The sequence below is a fragment of the Larimichthys crocea genome, chromosome XI (genome assembly GCF_000972845.2).
Source record: "Larimichthys crocea isolate SSNF chromosome XI, L_crocea_2.0, whole genome shotgun sequence".
NCBI classification, from domain to species: Eukaryota; Metazoa; Chordata; class Actinopteri; family Sciaenidae; genus Larimichthys; species Larimichthys crocea.
Window position 1 is genome coordinate 15,642,022 of NC_040021.1, and position 16,119 is coordinate 15,658,140.

The 16,119-nt window shown below is 39.5% G+C and overlaps 1 protein-coding gene across 2 annotated transcripts in view; it reads right to left on the reverse strand.

The window, feature by feature from the left end:
* atad2b (ATPase family AAA domain containing 2B) overlaps window positions 1-16,119 on the reverse strand; it is a 62,910-nt gene that overhangs the window by 17,449 nt on the left and 29,342 nt on the right. For both annotated transcript variants that reach the window (XM_027284234.1, XM_019264290.2), the window contains exon 25: window positions 748-1,473. In XM_027284234.1, the coding sequence (XP_027140035.1) occupies window positions 748-1,473 (726 nt within the window). The remainder of the gene's footprint in view (window positions 1-747; window positions 1,474-16,119) is intronic.

Below are 16,119 nucleotides of genomic sequence, written 5' to 3' on the forward strand. Positions count from 1 at the left end.
ATAGGGGGAGGAAGTCAGCCAACACTGTGAATCTTTTATAGACAAAGAAAAACATTTCAGGATACGTATCAGTGGGTGTCTACAACGGCGCACATAATTTCAAACCCCTGGAGTTCCTTACCTTAAAATATTGTCTATGACACCAGGATAGCATTTTTATGTTCTGTATGACTTACGTTGCATTATTCATGCCCTGTCCATTTTTAAAAAGCTGTAAATTAGAAGGGCTGGATGATAATCAAAAAAGTAATTTATCATCATAATTAAGTGCTGGGCAAATCACTGAGTGGATGTGTAAAAATGAACAGATTTTGTTAACTTGCTTAATTGCTCATCTGGAAAGATCAAATGATTTGTGAGTAAAATGAAGAGATCAGACAAGTAGCTGAGAACACGCACCTTTCTCTTCTAGCTAGAAACTCACTTCAGATGTAGTTTAAATCATCTACCTGATTGATAGCTCGCCCAAATATTTGAAAGCCTAATAAATGGGCTCGGTAATTACAGCTGTGACCCCAAACTCACAACAAAAAACATGAAAAACAACTTGAAAAACACCATGCATACATTAGTGCTGGATTGCTTTTGGGTTACTATTATTATAGACAGGTGCGGGTATAAATGAATACTGTATTATTTGCTTTTTCAAGGAAAGCTAAAGGCATTAAAACATAATTAAGATAGAGGGAGAGAGGGTTTCACTTTCTAATTAACAGAAGCTGGATCACAGAAGCTCGAGCTATATACCTTCTTGATCTTGATCTTCCTCAACATTTTCTGTTACTGCCCTCCCATCCTGGGGAGAGTGCTCCTGAGTTGGTTTGCTCTCATTTTTGTCTTTGTGCTCTTCCTGTTCTGGATTATTATTAGAGCCCTCAGTCATTTTCACAGCCTCACTGCTCCTCTTGAGGCTCTGTGAGTCCAGGCTGTCCATTGACTCATTCCCATTCACACATTCCACTTGTGATACTAGGAGACACTCTGTGTGCTTAGGCTGAGCCTCAGCATCTGAAGACTCGGACGTTTCAATCAAAGGCTGGACTTCAGCCTGCTTGTCCTGGCTGTCCCCGTCCGCCTTGGGCTGAGATTGGTCAGTAAGGCAGTGCAGCTCAGTGTGTTTCTCGGTGTTCTCTGACTCTGCCTCTTTGGCTGTGGGCTCCTCCTCCTTAGGTGTTGGCTCTTCTTGAGCTTCACTGGCATCTGGAGGTTCAGCAAGAGCTGCAACAGGGGGCTCATTGGAGCTCTCTTCCTCTGTGGAGGGGGCATGGGGATGATGACCATTGGGCTGGGGACCCATGGTATCACAAGATGATTCCTCATCCTGCGTCAAACATGAGTCACTGGGCCCCGCAGCTTCGGCTTCTGCCTCAGGCTCCTCCTCTTCCTCTTCTGTTCCTTTCTTGTAGTTCTTTTTCTTACGGATAATGCCCCGCCCCCAAGAAGGCCGCCTTCGAATCTTCCGCTTTATATGATCTATAATAGACAAAGAAGAAGAAACCCATATTAGTCCAAACAAGCAAACATTCACTAAGCATTAGAATAATTAAGAGAAACAACTAAAATGGCAGCCAGACAGCTGATTCCTATTGATATTCAAATCATTCTTAACCTTAAAAAGGTTGATACACAGCCCTGACCCACATGTGCCACACTTCTTGAGTAACTAAAATTACCACCTTTTAACAGGGAAAAGAAATTAGATCCACTTCAGGGCAAATGTACATTGCGCTCTTTGAGTACATGATTGGACATGTGCATATCTGTCCTCACATTTCTCTGGCGTAAAAGGCTGTTAGGTTTCAAGGTCTCTGAGGATAAGAGGCATAGTATACAAGAGGATGAGACAAAGCAATGCAAAAAAAAAAAAAGATAGACAACTGAAAGCAATCCAAGACTTGAAGCCTTTAATTGCAGAAAAAAATATACTTTATCTCTCTTTCCCGCCTTGACACAATACTGTGGAGAAGAAAATCACATTTCCTTCCTGGCACAGTATGACAGAATAGCTTGCAAGTTGATTGTATTTAAATCTGGACATTTGGCCTTCCTCAAAGAGTAACAGTCAGTGGGTGACAAGGATTGCAAGTGAGAGGCAGACAGAGACAGCAGCCCTGCTATATCATGGATGTTGGACACTAATGACAACAGATGGTGCTTGGGGTTTTAAGAGGAAGGGGAAACCAAAGCCTGCTCTCTGAGAGTGCAGTAAAAGTGTCACAGCAAGCAAGCAAGAATGCTTAATGCAGTGAAACTTCAAGGCATTTGCCTTCATTTACTGCTTCTCCTGAGCAGGCGCTGAGATGCAGACAAGAGAAACAAAGTCAATAAGAGTGTGAAACAGAAAACACATGAGGACCACCATAAGTCAGTTTTCTAGGGAAACAGGCGTTTGAACCTGACAATGAGTGGTATTACCATGACCTGTCGGTGAATATAAGCTAACCCAGAAGAAACCCAATGGAGTCTTGGCACCAAAACAGTTTTGAATCATCATCATCTGAGTCACGGTGTCAGCTTTTTACACTGCATAACACCAGGATGAAAACAGTAATCCTTTCATAAAATATCTACCTCAATATCTTAAAAAAAGTGCATGCACACGTCAAAATACATAAAGTTTTAACCACAATAAGCCTGCCAGGGGCCACTGGAATGATACAAGACTTTCCAAAGTGGAATCTTATGCAGAATCAATAACATACAGTACATCAGCCCGGTTCTCAAAGGACTAAATGTTCCCCATTATATTTTTCAGCACAGATCATACTGCACAGTATACATAGACTCCCTATATGTTTTGAGAAAAGCTTTTGCTTCAGTGCTCCATTGTAAAATCTGTATCTGCACCACAATCCCCACAAAAACGTGAACTGGCCAACTGATTAAAAAAAACACATTGGATATGTTGCCTGTCAATTCTCCTTTGTACCATCAATTCTTTTAACCATAGCTCTTTTCACTGTGATTATGCACACTGCATACGTATGAGAGGATAGAAAATGAAACCTTGTTAAGTACTCATCCACAATTGAAAAGGAACAGCAAGACAAATATTTTATCGCACTAAATGAAAGTTATATTTCTTTTCCCAAAAAACATTAAAAAATGAGATAATTAGTCAACCTGTGCTTGCTGATGGGCTCAGGACCCTCCTTATTAGTAACACTGTTCTCAAGTGACCCTCAACACATTTCATGTCAGCCACAAACAGCGCACAGGACAACCCAGAGGGGACTGCAGTACACTTTGTGCCAACTAACACTGTACAAATATAGTAACAAACAGCAATTTAAATCTGTTTATTCAGTGGCTACATTTGGGTATGCGTTATATCTTATCTTGCTCACATTCAAGGGAAATATTTGGTGTTTATATACAAACCTATATCTAAAAAGGACTACAAAGAATATGTACAGTCTTTGTCAACTGCTTGCCAAGTTACCACAGCCTCCAACATTACAATTTTGCCCAAACATTGCATTTTCTCTGCACTCTCTTTTGATAATACAACACATCTTCAAGCATTGCTCTGGCTATGTATGTCATCACACTAGGGGCCTGATGGATACCTTTCAAAAACAGAGCTAATACTATTCGGCATGCACAAGACAACAGAACATCCCACAAAAAGGTCTATCAGTCTCAAATATCCAACAAATATCCACACAGAACAGTATTTAGGACACTTAAAATGATAGAAGAGGAACTGGGCAGCACTCCCTGTAGAGGAAGCCTCCAGAGCTGGAGGTTCAAAGACACAATGAGACACCTCCCCTGCTGCCAAGGCATGCTGCAATGATCGGCAGCCTGTCCACTGGCCATCATGCCTAGTTTGTCATAGAGTCTCTTTCAAGTGGATACAGGGGCTGCTGGCAGAGTGAGTTTTAAGGTGGTAAGGCATCTTTATTTTTTATTTTTTTGGTTCCTCCTGATCTGATCTGGAAGGAGGAGACAGCCGTTAGGGTAAGCTGTGAGCAGGCAGAGGCATGATTTCAGGCACGACTGGCATAAGGGAGAGTTGCTCCGTTGTAAGCAAGAGACCAGGAACAAAGACAAAGAAAACATGCCAGGCATCTCGGATTATTTCTGAATGTTGGCATCCCATCAAAAATACTTCTTTGTGTGCACAATTTTTTTTTCTCATCTTGCCAGAAGTCTCAGTTTTGACCATGATTTTTTTTTTAACCTTACATTTCATTTCAAACTGTCATCTTGCAAAATTCAGCGATTAGACATAGCTTGTACAGAATTCTGTTCTGTACAGAATATATTGCTTTTGCGTCCCAGGTTTTACATTTACTTTTAAACACAAATTTTAACATATATAGATATCAATTTTTATCAAACCTAGCAAGTAAAGGGACAGTTTCTCTAAAAGAAACATAATAAAAAAAGAAACATGGCGGCTAATTTACTGCTGACCCCCATTTTCCCTTTTAACCCTCTGTGGATATGAACTTCCCACAGTTATTTAAAAAAAAAAAAAACAACCCACACACAAAAACCAAAACAAACAATCCACAACTCAGTGAAAAAGGTCTCGATGGGGTCAGCTATCACCATCTGAGCTATGAAGCGTGCTCCTAAGGGAGGAAAAGGTGAGACAGAATGGCAGCAAATGAGTCTTTATAGTCAGCTCTTAAATAATGCATGAAAACTGTTAGAGCATGAACAGCCAACCACAGTGGGGAGATATGTCGACGAGGGAGGAAAGGAGGAAAGAAGGGAGGGAAAAGAGAACCAGAGCACTTTGTATTAATTAAAAGTGCCTAACCCATACAAGATTCATGCTGTGGCAGAAATATTTCAAGTTGCCATCAAATGTCCTCCGTGTGTATGTGCGTGTGTGTGCACACGCACACATGAACAAATGCAGATTTTGAGCGCAAAAAGCCCCAGGAGATGAGTATCCAGACTGCCCTACCAGCTAGTATTAAATAAATAAATCAGTCCAGAGACACTGATGGACAATGCAGCAGCATATTCTAGCAATGCCTTTCGGTGGAACTGTGAATTAGTGGCTCTGATTCAATGATTTCTTCATTTAATAATTCCTAGTTTAGAGAAATCAGATCATAATGTAGTGAGAGAAAACAGAGAGAGGACAAAAGGAAGGAAGTATTCTGCAGAATCTGTAGACTAAAACTCAGAAAAAGAAAAAAAAGCCTTTATTCTGTGTTTTTCAGAATATTTTTCCTTCCACAGACATAACCAGAGAGACCCATATTCTGTTGACCACAGTTGAATCAGTATAAGCCCCAGAGCCATGTCAATATAATCCAGATACATTTCTATGTACAATTTATAGTAGGGTCATCCAAGAAAACTTGCCTATAGCATTATGCAATATGATGTAGGCTATTTATTATTTTTATATGCTCCCCAGATACACAAGCCCATAAAGGCATAAAGTGTATCCATCTCAGATAGATTGGTATGATAGATCTGTGGGCACCTTGCCACAATACCATCAGTACAAGGCCTGTATACCCCGAAGCTAGTCAAACAAATCCAGGCAATCACAGTTGCTACTGTTTCAATTCTTAATGAGTTCACTTTGTCTACATTATGCAAAAGGAAAAAACATCATGGACTGATTAACCCAGGTTTTACATGAGAGGAACATTCCCACTTTAAAAAAGGTTTTTGGAAATACGTTTATTCGCATTTATGCCAGGAGTTTGATGAGAGAAGATGAAACCACTCTCATATCTGTACTCTAAATATGAAGCTACAGCCAAGAAGCTGGCTGAAAACAGGGAGTAATCAGTTAGCCTGGCTCTGTCCACAGGCAACAAAATACCGACCTTCAACCACCTCTAAAACTTACTAATGAACACAATGTATTGCATTTGTTAAATCCATATAAAGACGTAAAAATATAACATATTGTTTTACAAGGTCTTATATACCAAACCATTTTTTGGTCAGGACCAATAATCTCTTGGAGTCTCTGCTGGTTGCCAGCCAACTGGTTTTCCTGAAATATTAAAACAGGCCCAGAGGATACAGTGAAATATAATCTAAAACAAAGGCATCAAACTTCCTCATATACCCATCAAACATACACACACACACACACTTAACTGAAATGTAATCGCCTCATTGTGACCAGCGCCCATATATATTGGCAAACAAATTGTCCATTTACAAATTATAAATCGGATCTCAATCCTCCATTTTCTCAATTGCCTACAGTTCAGTTTAAAATGGGATGGGTATTTGGCTGAGGTAACAATGTTGCAATTGCGGGACCTAAACATGAAACACGTTGTAAAAAAAGAATTAATGTAGCCTCTAACATTTATGGCACAGTTAGAGGGGCTTGTCTAAAATGATGATCCTATCACATTTCCAGATATGGATGATAACTCTAAGTGATGTAAGGAACAATTAATGCAACTTTGCAATTACTGAGTGTGAAAGCTAAAGCTAAGCGATGACACATGCAGTCATTAAATGCAGCCAACTGGTCAGTTATTTGGTCATTCATTTTTTTTAAACTGAGCAGTTACATGTAAAGTTCCTTTCTGTAAAGTTTCTTTTGAAGCAAAAGTAGAGGATGTCGATTTTACTGGTTAAATAAGCTGCATTAATAACAACCTCAAGGACTGCCATTTGGGTAGGTCATCTTTTATTAAATATGAGAGATATTTAGAGTCTAACCACTCATCTTAATGAACAAACCTATTTAATAATTGATTTACTAGTTATAGTCTGAGGTCCATTTTAAATTAGAAGTGATTCATGAAGGTGTCAACCTTTACTGTAGCACTGTCTGGAGGATCAAGCAGTCTGCCCAAATCAGTCCAAATTCACAGACACAGTCCCCTCCTAACCTGGACAGATGCTGTGCTGTCTACTAACCTACTTACCTCCTTATTGTTGAGTGTGTGTGTGTGTGCACGTGTATGGACATTTCCATGGCAACAAACAACACTTTCTTTGCCCCCCAGATAATGCTTGCTCTCTAATTCTCCTCTATGATTCACATTTAGGACACTGGGCCAGCACTGGGGTAAACTCATGCTGGGAAACATATTACTACATTTTGGGACCAAAGAAAAACAAGTGCGAGACAAAATATGTTAATATACAAGGGTGTGTGTGTGTGTGTGTTCAAGTGTAATTTAATAACCACATGGGATTTGTGTGCATATTAGTAGGAGCATAGTCCAATTGATTTGAGACTCACACCAGTCATCGAATGAGGGCTATAGATCTCAGCTTAGACTTGAAGCAGAAAAATTTGCAACAAGACACCAAATTGAAAAATATTAGACTTTCAAATATGAGTCATTGAAAAAAAAGGGGGGGTGGGCATGGGACAGCATGTGATATATGAGATATGAGTCATTCTGGCAATATATGAATGCGATGTGATTAAGGTTTAAAGCTTGTTCAAGGGTAACCGTGGATTAAAACTAGAATTGCTTGAACCACTTAAATATGATTTAATTTGGATATATTGTTAAAATACTGTTTGTAAAGGGAAGAATTAACACTCATTGTGATGATTAAGAAATTATTTTCTCAAGAATGAATATATTATTGTAGTGCAACTTCACATTTCAAGTAAAATCCAAAGCAAATGTCTGGAGAGACACACAAAAATAAATGCTTCTTTAAAGGTATACTGCCCCTGCTGAGGAGAGCCTGGTCTCAACCTGATTAAACATCCGTGGAACAAATCCAACTCTCATCTGAAGATGATTATACCAAATAGCTGATTTGCTGTCCTCCTAAGTCACTTCATCCAACAGGCTACTCATGCACACAAGCGCAGTTACTCGCAGTGACGCACTGTGTGCATGGTCACAGGCTCAACACGGCGTTCAACTTTGCTTCATGTCATCTTGGTTCATTGGAATCGACTGGAGCTGGAGCCTCAATCTCGTAACATTAATGAAGTATTGATCCGCCATGCTCTCATCACCTGCGACTTGTGGGGAGGAGCTTGGGAGTTCGGAGTTGTGTCACACTCTTAAAATAAACAGTCACTTGTTTTTATGGGTTTGACATGGACAGCTGGAATGCTTCTTTTCTAAACATAAGGATTAAGTCGTTGCAGATTTAATAGCTGAGGCAAAAAGTTATTTTTGCCAAATTTGTTACCAACACTCACATAGAAAAGTACTATTATACTTTTCAGTCGATTGACAAAAGACTGCTTTCCACCTCTCAGTATGATAAATGTTTAGTTGATGGCATACTGTATTGGAAAAAAGACACACTGGGAACTACAAAATACTGTTTTATCATATAACTGACTGAACGTAATAGCTTAATAGTTTAAAAATAGTGACTTGGTGACTTAAAGATGAATGTTACATGGTCCTGAATGTGTTGACAAAAAGGAAGAAATTCAGATTTCAGTATTCACAGTAAATAAACTCAATTCTGACTGCTCTGGTTTTGCTGTTTTAAGCATTAGTAATAAGAAATAACAAACTAATAAGAATTTATTCTTGAAAACTATATCTCCCCCACACACACGCACACACACTCTATCCCTCCCTGGGGATTTCAGCCTTTTTTTCCTCTATCTGAATCATTCCACTAAGCTGTAATTAACACAGCACAAAGGCTGTATATCCCCTGCCATGACTGTAGAACAAATTCCAATTCAATGGTTCCTGATGACTTAAACTAAATGAATAATTAAAAATGTGTCTTTAGAAATATGCACACATAAAAAGCTAAAAAAAAGTGCACTCAGCAGAGTGCAGATCTCTGCCAGGTGTGTCTCTGGAGGCATGTCGGTACAGGGAGTGCAGGGCAGGCTGTGTGTCCAGTAATGATGGTGGATCGGCTCTCACGTCATCCGACTCTGCATGTACGCATAAATCATCCATCGGCCACACACCTAAACAAATTATTCTCTCCGATTTGGAAACCAGCATGGACATTTCACACCACCTGTACCAATCCCTGTAGGCTATATTGCCTTTAAAATTATGTCAAGCAGTGCAAGCTTTCCAGATATTTTCTTTACTGTGTCTTGCATTGATGTATGAGTTGCTTTAATGATAAAAGAGGCTGTTTTCAGTCATTTTAAATATATTTTCACACACAGAGTAATGTCACCACAGCAAATATTGTGGGACATAAGCAGAAAAACTAAAAACTGCAGTTCACCAAAAACTTGACAGGAGAGAGGAAAATTTTAACATTTTTTTAGACAGCTCTGATGGAGCTCAGCATTTACAGTATATTGAGGACAGTTGCTTTATGCCAAACCATTTCACTACCTGGACTGTTTGTGTGAGGCCTTTTGGATGTGTAGAAGAACACAGACGATTAATTAACATTAGATTCTGACCAATCCTTGATTGGAGATTTCAATAAGTTATCTTGCTGCACCTTGTGCGGATATGCACACAGCATCTCTCTCAATGGGGAGACACTTAACCCCATTTCACCCACCCACAACCAATCAGCTATTAATCAGAATGTTAATTTTTATGACCTCGCTCGCCGAATCTGCACTGCTCGCGGATATTCAGTAACTGTCATCTGTGCATCACTAGTGTCCAGAGTGTGTACATTGAGAGTAGTGTAATGCAGATGAGACACAATGCAGTGGAATATCCAAGCAGAAACAAGATCCAAAATTGAAGTGGTTGTTCGTCACTTGCAGCCCCTACTGGTTAGTTAGAAATAGTGAGGATTCAGCAGTCAATGGCGGTATAAAACAGAGCAGTCAATAAAATTGGCTTGTCAAAATTGCAAATCACTACAACCATGAGTGGTCCTGGAGCATAGTCATAAATGTACACAAAATATGATGGGCCGGCAGTATGCAAGATATGCAAGATACGCACGCATACGCGCACAAACGCACACACGCACACACACACACAGTTCCCTCCAGGCTTACACCTGGTGGAGATAATAAAATCACAAGTCAAATGAAGAAACCCTTTAAAAGTTAATATAATGTAAATGATGACCATCTTTGAATAAAGATTATATATAGACGCTTAACACACACTAGCTATATATACGACGCCTTTGCTCTTTTGAGTAACATACAAAATTCAAAGCATAGGTGGAGGTAAAATGAAGGCTATTTATCAGTCCAGCATCAAGCCCAGCAGAGTTTCAAATGACTTCTATTCAGCTCAGGGGTAAAAGTCAGTTTATCTCAAGTATGAACTCTGCTTCAACTTTAAATGCAATAGCTTTATATATAGTTGGATCTGGGTCCATTCTTTTTTGTTTGTGCTTTTTCCATTCATATTTAATGCCTTCATTTCGATTCTAAATATCACTCCATAGAAGAAGATTTGTTTAAGGAGTTTTAACTATGGAGTAAGAAACTATACAAAAGAAGAGGTGAAAATCAAACAGGAGACAATATGGAAAACACTGCAGGAGACAAAGGCTGTCATGGTGACACAGGGCCTTGGGGTCTCTAGGTCATGAAATGAAGACAGTCGTTTGTCACCCGATGTGACGCTTCACACTGACACTTAATGAAATGTCCGGATCAATAAATGATCCCATCCTTGCTTCATGAAATGAAGGAAATCGGTCACTTCCCTCGGTTGCTGTGTTGCTCCCTTCCCATTTCCCTCCACTCCCTTTTAAAAGCCGACATATCTACATCAAATGAACAGTTCGAATCTAGAGCCAATGAACAGTTAGCTTAGCTTTGCATAAATCTTGTGTTCACATATGTACTGCAGCACTTCTGCACCTCTTGTCGTGTAAGACCAGAGTCAGCATTAAATTTTCATAAGGGAGACGTAACTGTAAGGTAAAAGCCAGAAACAAAAACCATTAACTGTGATGATAGACGTGTTGCTGTGCATCAGCAGGTTGAGCAGGTCACCCACTGATCCAGGGTTGGTAGTTCAGTCCACATCTTTTCTTGTCCATGTGTTGACATTTCCTTTAACAAGACACTGAACCCCAAATTTCTCCAAATGAACAGGCCAGCATCATGTAGCTTGTTGCCATCGATTTGAATGAATGACAAAAACCTTGTGAAGCACTGTGAAAAAAATCCATAAAATTCCATATCTACTACTTTAAAAAACATGGCTCTCAGTGCCATTGGTTTAAAAAAAGAAGAATCATACCAGAATTGACAGCAAGTCATTGGACAATTTGTATTGTCAAACCATGCCACGTGTATTGAAGGGCTGACTGTGTATTGACTGCATATCAATACTACAACAAAGAGGAAATACAGTCACAAGGTGGAGGAATTGAAGACATAATTCAGTCAGAGCATCTATCTTTCTTTGTCCTTCTCCTCTCTGCTGCTCAGTAAATGGCCAGTGGGATGAGAGTGCCAGTGGTGCCCCCTTCTCAGAAGACAGATATGCCCTAATGCACCAGCAGCTCCAAGTGCTGTTGAAGATGTCAGCCTACACACATGCGTACATACAAAGCACGGTATGAAAGACTTCTGGGGGAAAGGTTTGTCGCCCTGAGCAAAAACATGCATACAGACGAGCTGCAAGGCAGGAGTGTCACGGTGAAGAGATGTGCACCAGTTGGCTCATTTGACTGATGTATAAGTTATCACGCCCTTTATGGAGGAGGGTATACACCTCCAGTTGGATGGCAACGTCCAACAACTGGCTACTTTGTTAAATGAAACGCTGAAGTTAAATAATGTGAACAAATAGGAATTTCACTACAGGACTTTGATATCAGTGTTAGTGCAAAAGGGGGAGAATTAGACCAAATTTATACTCTATACCTCCTGCTTACGGGTAAAGTTTCCATTTCATTAAAGATACATTTATTGTGAGCCCCAGTTATGTTTCCATATGATAAGAATAGTGTGCTTTGATCTAATTTAAGCTTCGTTGCCTGCTGCAGTAAGTGATTATCACCTGTCAACACTGCCTACAACACAATTACAATTTTGAAAGATTTATAAGTGATCCAAAACGGTGCTTCAGAATGTATTAATTTAACTACTGAAACACCTTATTATATATACTACATACTACTATATTATTATAATGTATATCACGAAAAAGAGAGGACCTAAATGGGCGCTTAATAGTTAAATTACTCTTAGGTATATTGTTATTGCTGTGTTTGTTTATACTGACGACCATCTGACAAAAACCATGATGTGGGGGTGAATCATGTTCATTGAGAAAGCATGCCATTGTACTTTTACACCTGCTAAATTGATTAGATACCAATTAGATATCCTGTGAGTCCGTTAAAGGATTCAGATCGTCATAGCTGTATAATAACACTGGGCAGAAAGAGTTATTAAATTAAACACTGTTTACACATGATTTCTTTGTTCTACACAGCCACCTTGCTGAATGAGTTTTGAGATTCACTGACTTTTTATACAGTGGAAAATTAAAAAAAAAATAAAATTAGGCCTCACATCCATCACATACTTTCAGTCACACGTTATAACATCGAGATGCCACAAATCATTACTACAGACTGTGTGTAATCATCACTAACAATTCTGTTCTACAATCTCCCATGTCCCAAATTTTTAAATTCTGTGTCCTGATGATCATCTGCTCATCAGTGGTAAAGCTGAACAAACAGCTGCTTCCTACATGATCAAGCTGTGCCCAGTCCCCTGGAAAGTCTTCCAATCACTAATCTTTTTCAGGACCTTTGCTGCTACAATATTCATTAATCTACTTTTTAAAAGTGATATTCAAGAGCTGTGACAATGGGCTCCTGCTGTTATGAACAGACTGCTGCAGCGTTATGAAATAATGCTGTGTTATGATTGCAGATCACTGCTGCATACGAGATACACCGCTGCACTCCCAAATAAGGACTGAGAATGGGGGGCCTGGATCCTGAAGAAACATCAATATTAGCTGCTGATTCATTCAGAATAATGAGAAAAACACATAGTCCACTCTTCTACAGAGGTATCTGATAAATATTAAAAAATCTAACCCATGAGTGCAACAACATATTTTTCCCTTAAGGGAAAATTTAGATAACTGTAGCTTTGGTTGATGTTGATCTAACTAGCTGCACTATTCTAAAGCACTAAAGCTAATATTAACTCAAACTGCACAATGGTGTAGCTGGTCTTAGACTTTGAGGTGTTTGGGGGGGTTACTGTTGATTGATCCCAGATCTTGCTTTGGCTGATTTAACAATTCTGCCTGCAGCCAGTGATCAAAACAGAGCTGATACCAAAATAAAACTCCTATAACAACATTTATTTTCAATAAAAAATGTTCTTGGAGTATGTAAAGCTGAAAATGAAGCAAGCTTGATACTTCAGTCAATTCAAGTGGTGCCATGCTGATGCATCAGCTGAGCTTTTACATTTCATTACTAACTGAATGCTCTTTCTAAAAGGTGTCAAACTGAGTTTCTCATTCTTAACTGAAAGTTGTGCTTCTGGTGCTTCCTATACATTCATACCCTTCCACTACACCTGTGGGATTTATAATTTCCAGAAAAGCTGTTAAGGATATAGGATACAGTATGAAGCCAATGAATATATTATCTGTATTCACAGTCCTATGTAAAACACATTCTTCCCTTAGAAGTTACTCGTTTTCTGAGGCAAAGAAAAGTTCATATATGGTCCTCCCACACTTACCTTACAATTACATTTCAAAACTTTTTCATAACTTCAAACCAATTTTTCATGAATAGTTTTTACCAAATAATATTCTACAGTGAGCGTGCAACAGTGGATGGACCCGACTGCAGAGGAAAAAATACAATACAATCTAATTCAAAAGCTCTGCAATAGCTCTTAGTTTGTGAAGGTGACAAGTTTCATTTTATTGTTAAGAACACTGGAGTGACAGCAGTTCAACTGTATGTTAATTTTTAAGGGTGTCTTTTGCAGAGTCATTCGATTGCACTGCAAGGTCCCCATGGAAAAAAGTCTCTATAAATGAGAGAGAGAGCAATTTACAGCCACTTGCAGAGTCCCCAAATGGCATGATGGCCCCATAACAAAGAGCAGAACTGGCACATGAAACAATTCAAAGCTCTTACTGAAATGTATCATGTTAACGCTGCATAAACATGGGGCCATTAGTAACTGACATGCCAAAGATAAGGTCCTTTGATAAATAACAAAGGACCATTCACAGGTCTGACTTAGGCCCCGGAGAGTTGATGAGCTCCATAACTGCCCTTGACTTTCATGACATGTCTTAATGAGTGGTTAGCTGGAAAGCGGCAGCTATGGTGAGAGAAATAGCATCTCATCACTGGGTTTAATGGAGATGTGGCGATTAGAATGGATAAGTGCAATTCTATGAGCAAATTCATGTAATTAAAACCCCAGTCAGATCACATTTCCATTCTTCTGGTGGTCCAGTGTGACTCATGTTGCCTAATGTGGCCATCTCTTAAAAGAGTCCCTGGAGTTGTGAACATGAACGGTTGAGCTTTTGTTAAGGAAGGTTAAAATCCACCTCACAACACTGAGACATAAGCTTATCTATTATATGTAACAGTATCAATGACCATCAAAACAAAACAAGCACTCAGCTGAAGATTGCTAAAGCACATTAATGCAAATGGCACAAAAAAACAATAACACAAAATGTAGGAGAACGGTGGTTAGTGTGACATTTCCTCTATGGAGGGTAATATATTAAACAGACAACCAATGACTTAATCTTCAAAACACCATTGCATTCAAGTGCAACCTGTAATACACAAGCTGGCCATGTTATTAAAAAGGTGGCTCTTAATGAGAAAAAGATACCAGTTCACTTTCCATCAAACTGGGATTGAGTGGTGCATAAAGTCTAAAAGATCATTTGGATCTCGCCAACAAATCCATAAGTCATTTCAACTAATCAAGCACTAATGCATCATGTTTGTGCAATTGTTCCAGTCAATTACAACTTATCAGAACCAAGCAGAGAGAGGGAATGCACCCCATTAGGCTGCTTGGCGTTTACTAGCTTCTGATGTTTACTGAAATTGACTAATCGACTGCACTATGGTAAAAAACAATGAGAGTAAAAGCCCAGGAGGCCTTGTATAATTTGTCTGTAGTACAGCCTAAATGCTGAGATGTTGGGCTGCTCTTTAGAGTTGGAGAGAAACAGAGGGAAAAAAGACAGATGCTTTATCATCGAAAGTACAGCACCAGCTCCACTTTAATTGGAATGGCAGGCCAGTCAATCCTTTGTGAAAATCCAAACCACCCATGGAAGCCTCTGAATGCAATTTGTGATGGACAGATTTTCCTAGAAAGAAAACACAATCTCAAAACAATTAATGCGTCATTTGAGGTCCAGCCATCTGACTAACCAGTCAATCAGCAGAAATTTCAGCGTGTAGACACAGCATGAAAGCTGCTTGGGCTTAACAAAGCTCTGGCATCAGGTAGAGAAAGAACAGCATCAAAACAACCACCCACACACTGGCAGTATTTTACTTGCTCACCCTTGCCCTATCCTCACATTGCCTGTGCCCGTGTGCTAAGCTTAGCCTCTGAAAAGGCAGTAACCATATATCATAATTGGGCATTGTCAGCATTATAAGCTTTTCTAACTCGCATTCCTCCCTCACTCTCTCGTCTCCTATCTCATCACCTTTCGAACATTTTTAGGCAGCACAGCTTGCAGTCATTGGGCATACGCAGAGGCAATAAGCAGCGACGCTCAATCATTCCAGTGCAACTCTCCAGGCTCATTTGTTTCAGGCATAGATGTACAGCTGTTTACAATAATATATATGATTATGTGCGTTGCACAGTAATAACACATTAACATTAAATTCCCGCGAAGCGCACGCAGCAACAACTATACACAGGAATACACTGGGAGTGAATAGACCCACAGACACGTAATGAATCTTCAGGGACAGTAACACTGATGTCAGCTCATCTGCACCCTAAAACAATAAATGGAAGCAAAAGGCATCATGGATGATTTTACATTCATTTCACGCTTGGTGCCACAATGATCCAAGAGGCATCTGTGCCCACAAAATGGCAGCTTAAGCTCAGCGCTTATTCGCTCAGGGCTTTTGCATGCTTTGCATTGATTTTATTAGTGAGTGCCTCGGGGTGTCAGAGTATTCAACGCAAAATTGTTTTCGCCTAGTAGCCGAGAAGTAGCTTGGGGAGAATCAGTGTCCAGTTCTAAGAACTAATAATAACATCGGCATTTCAGT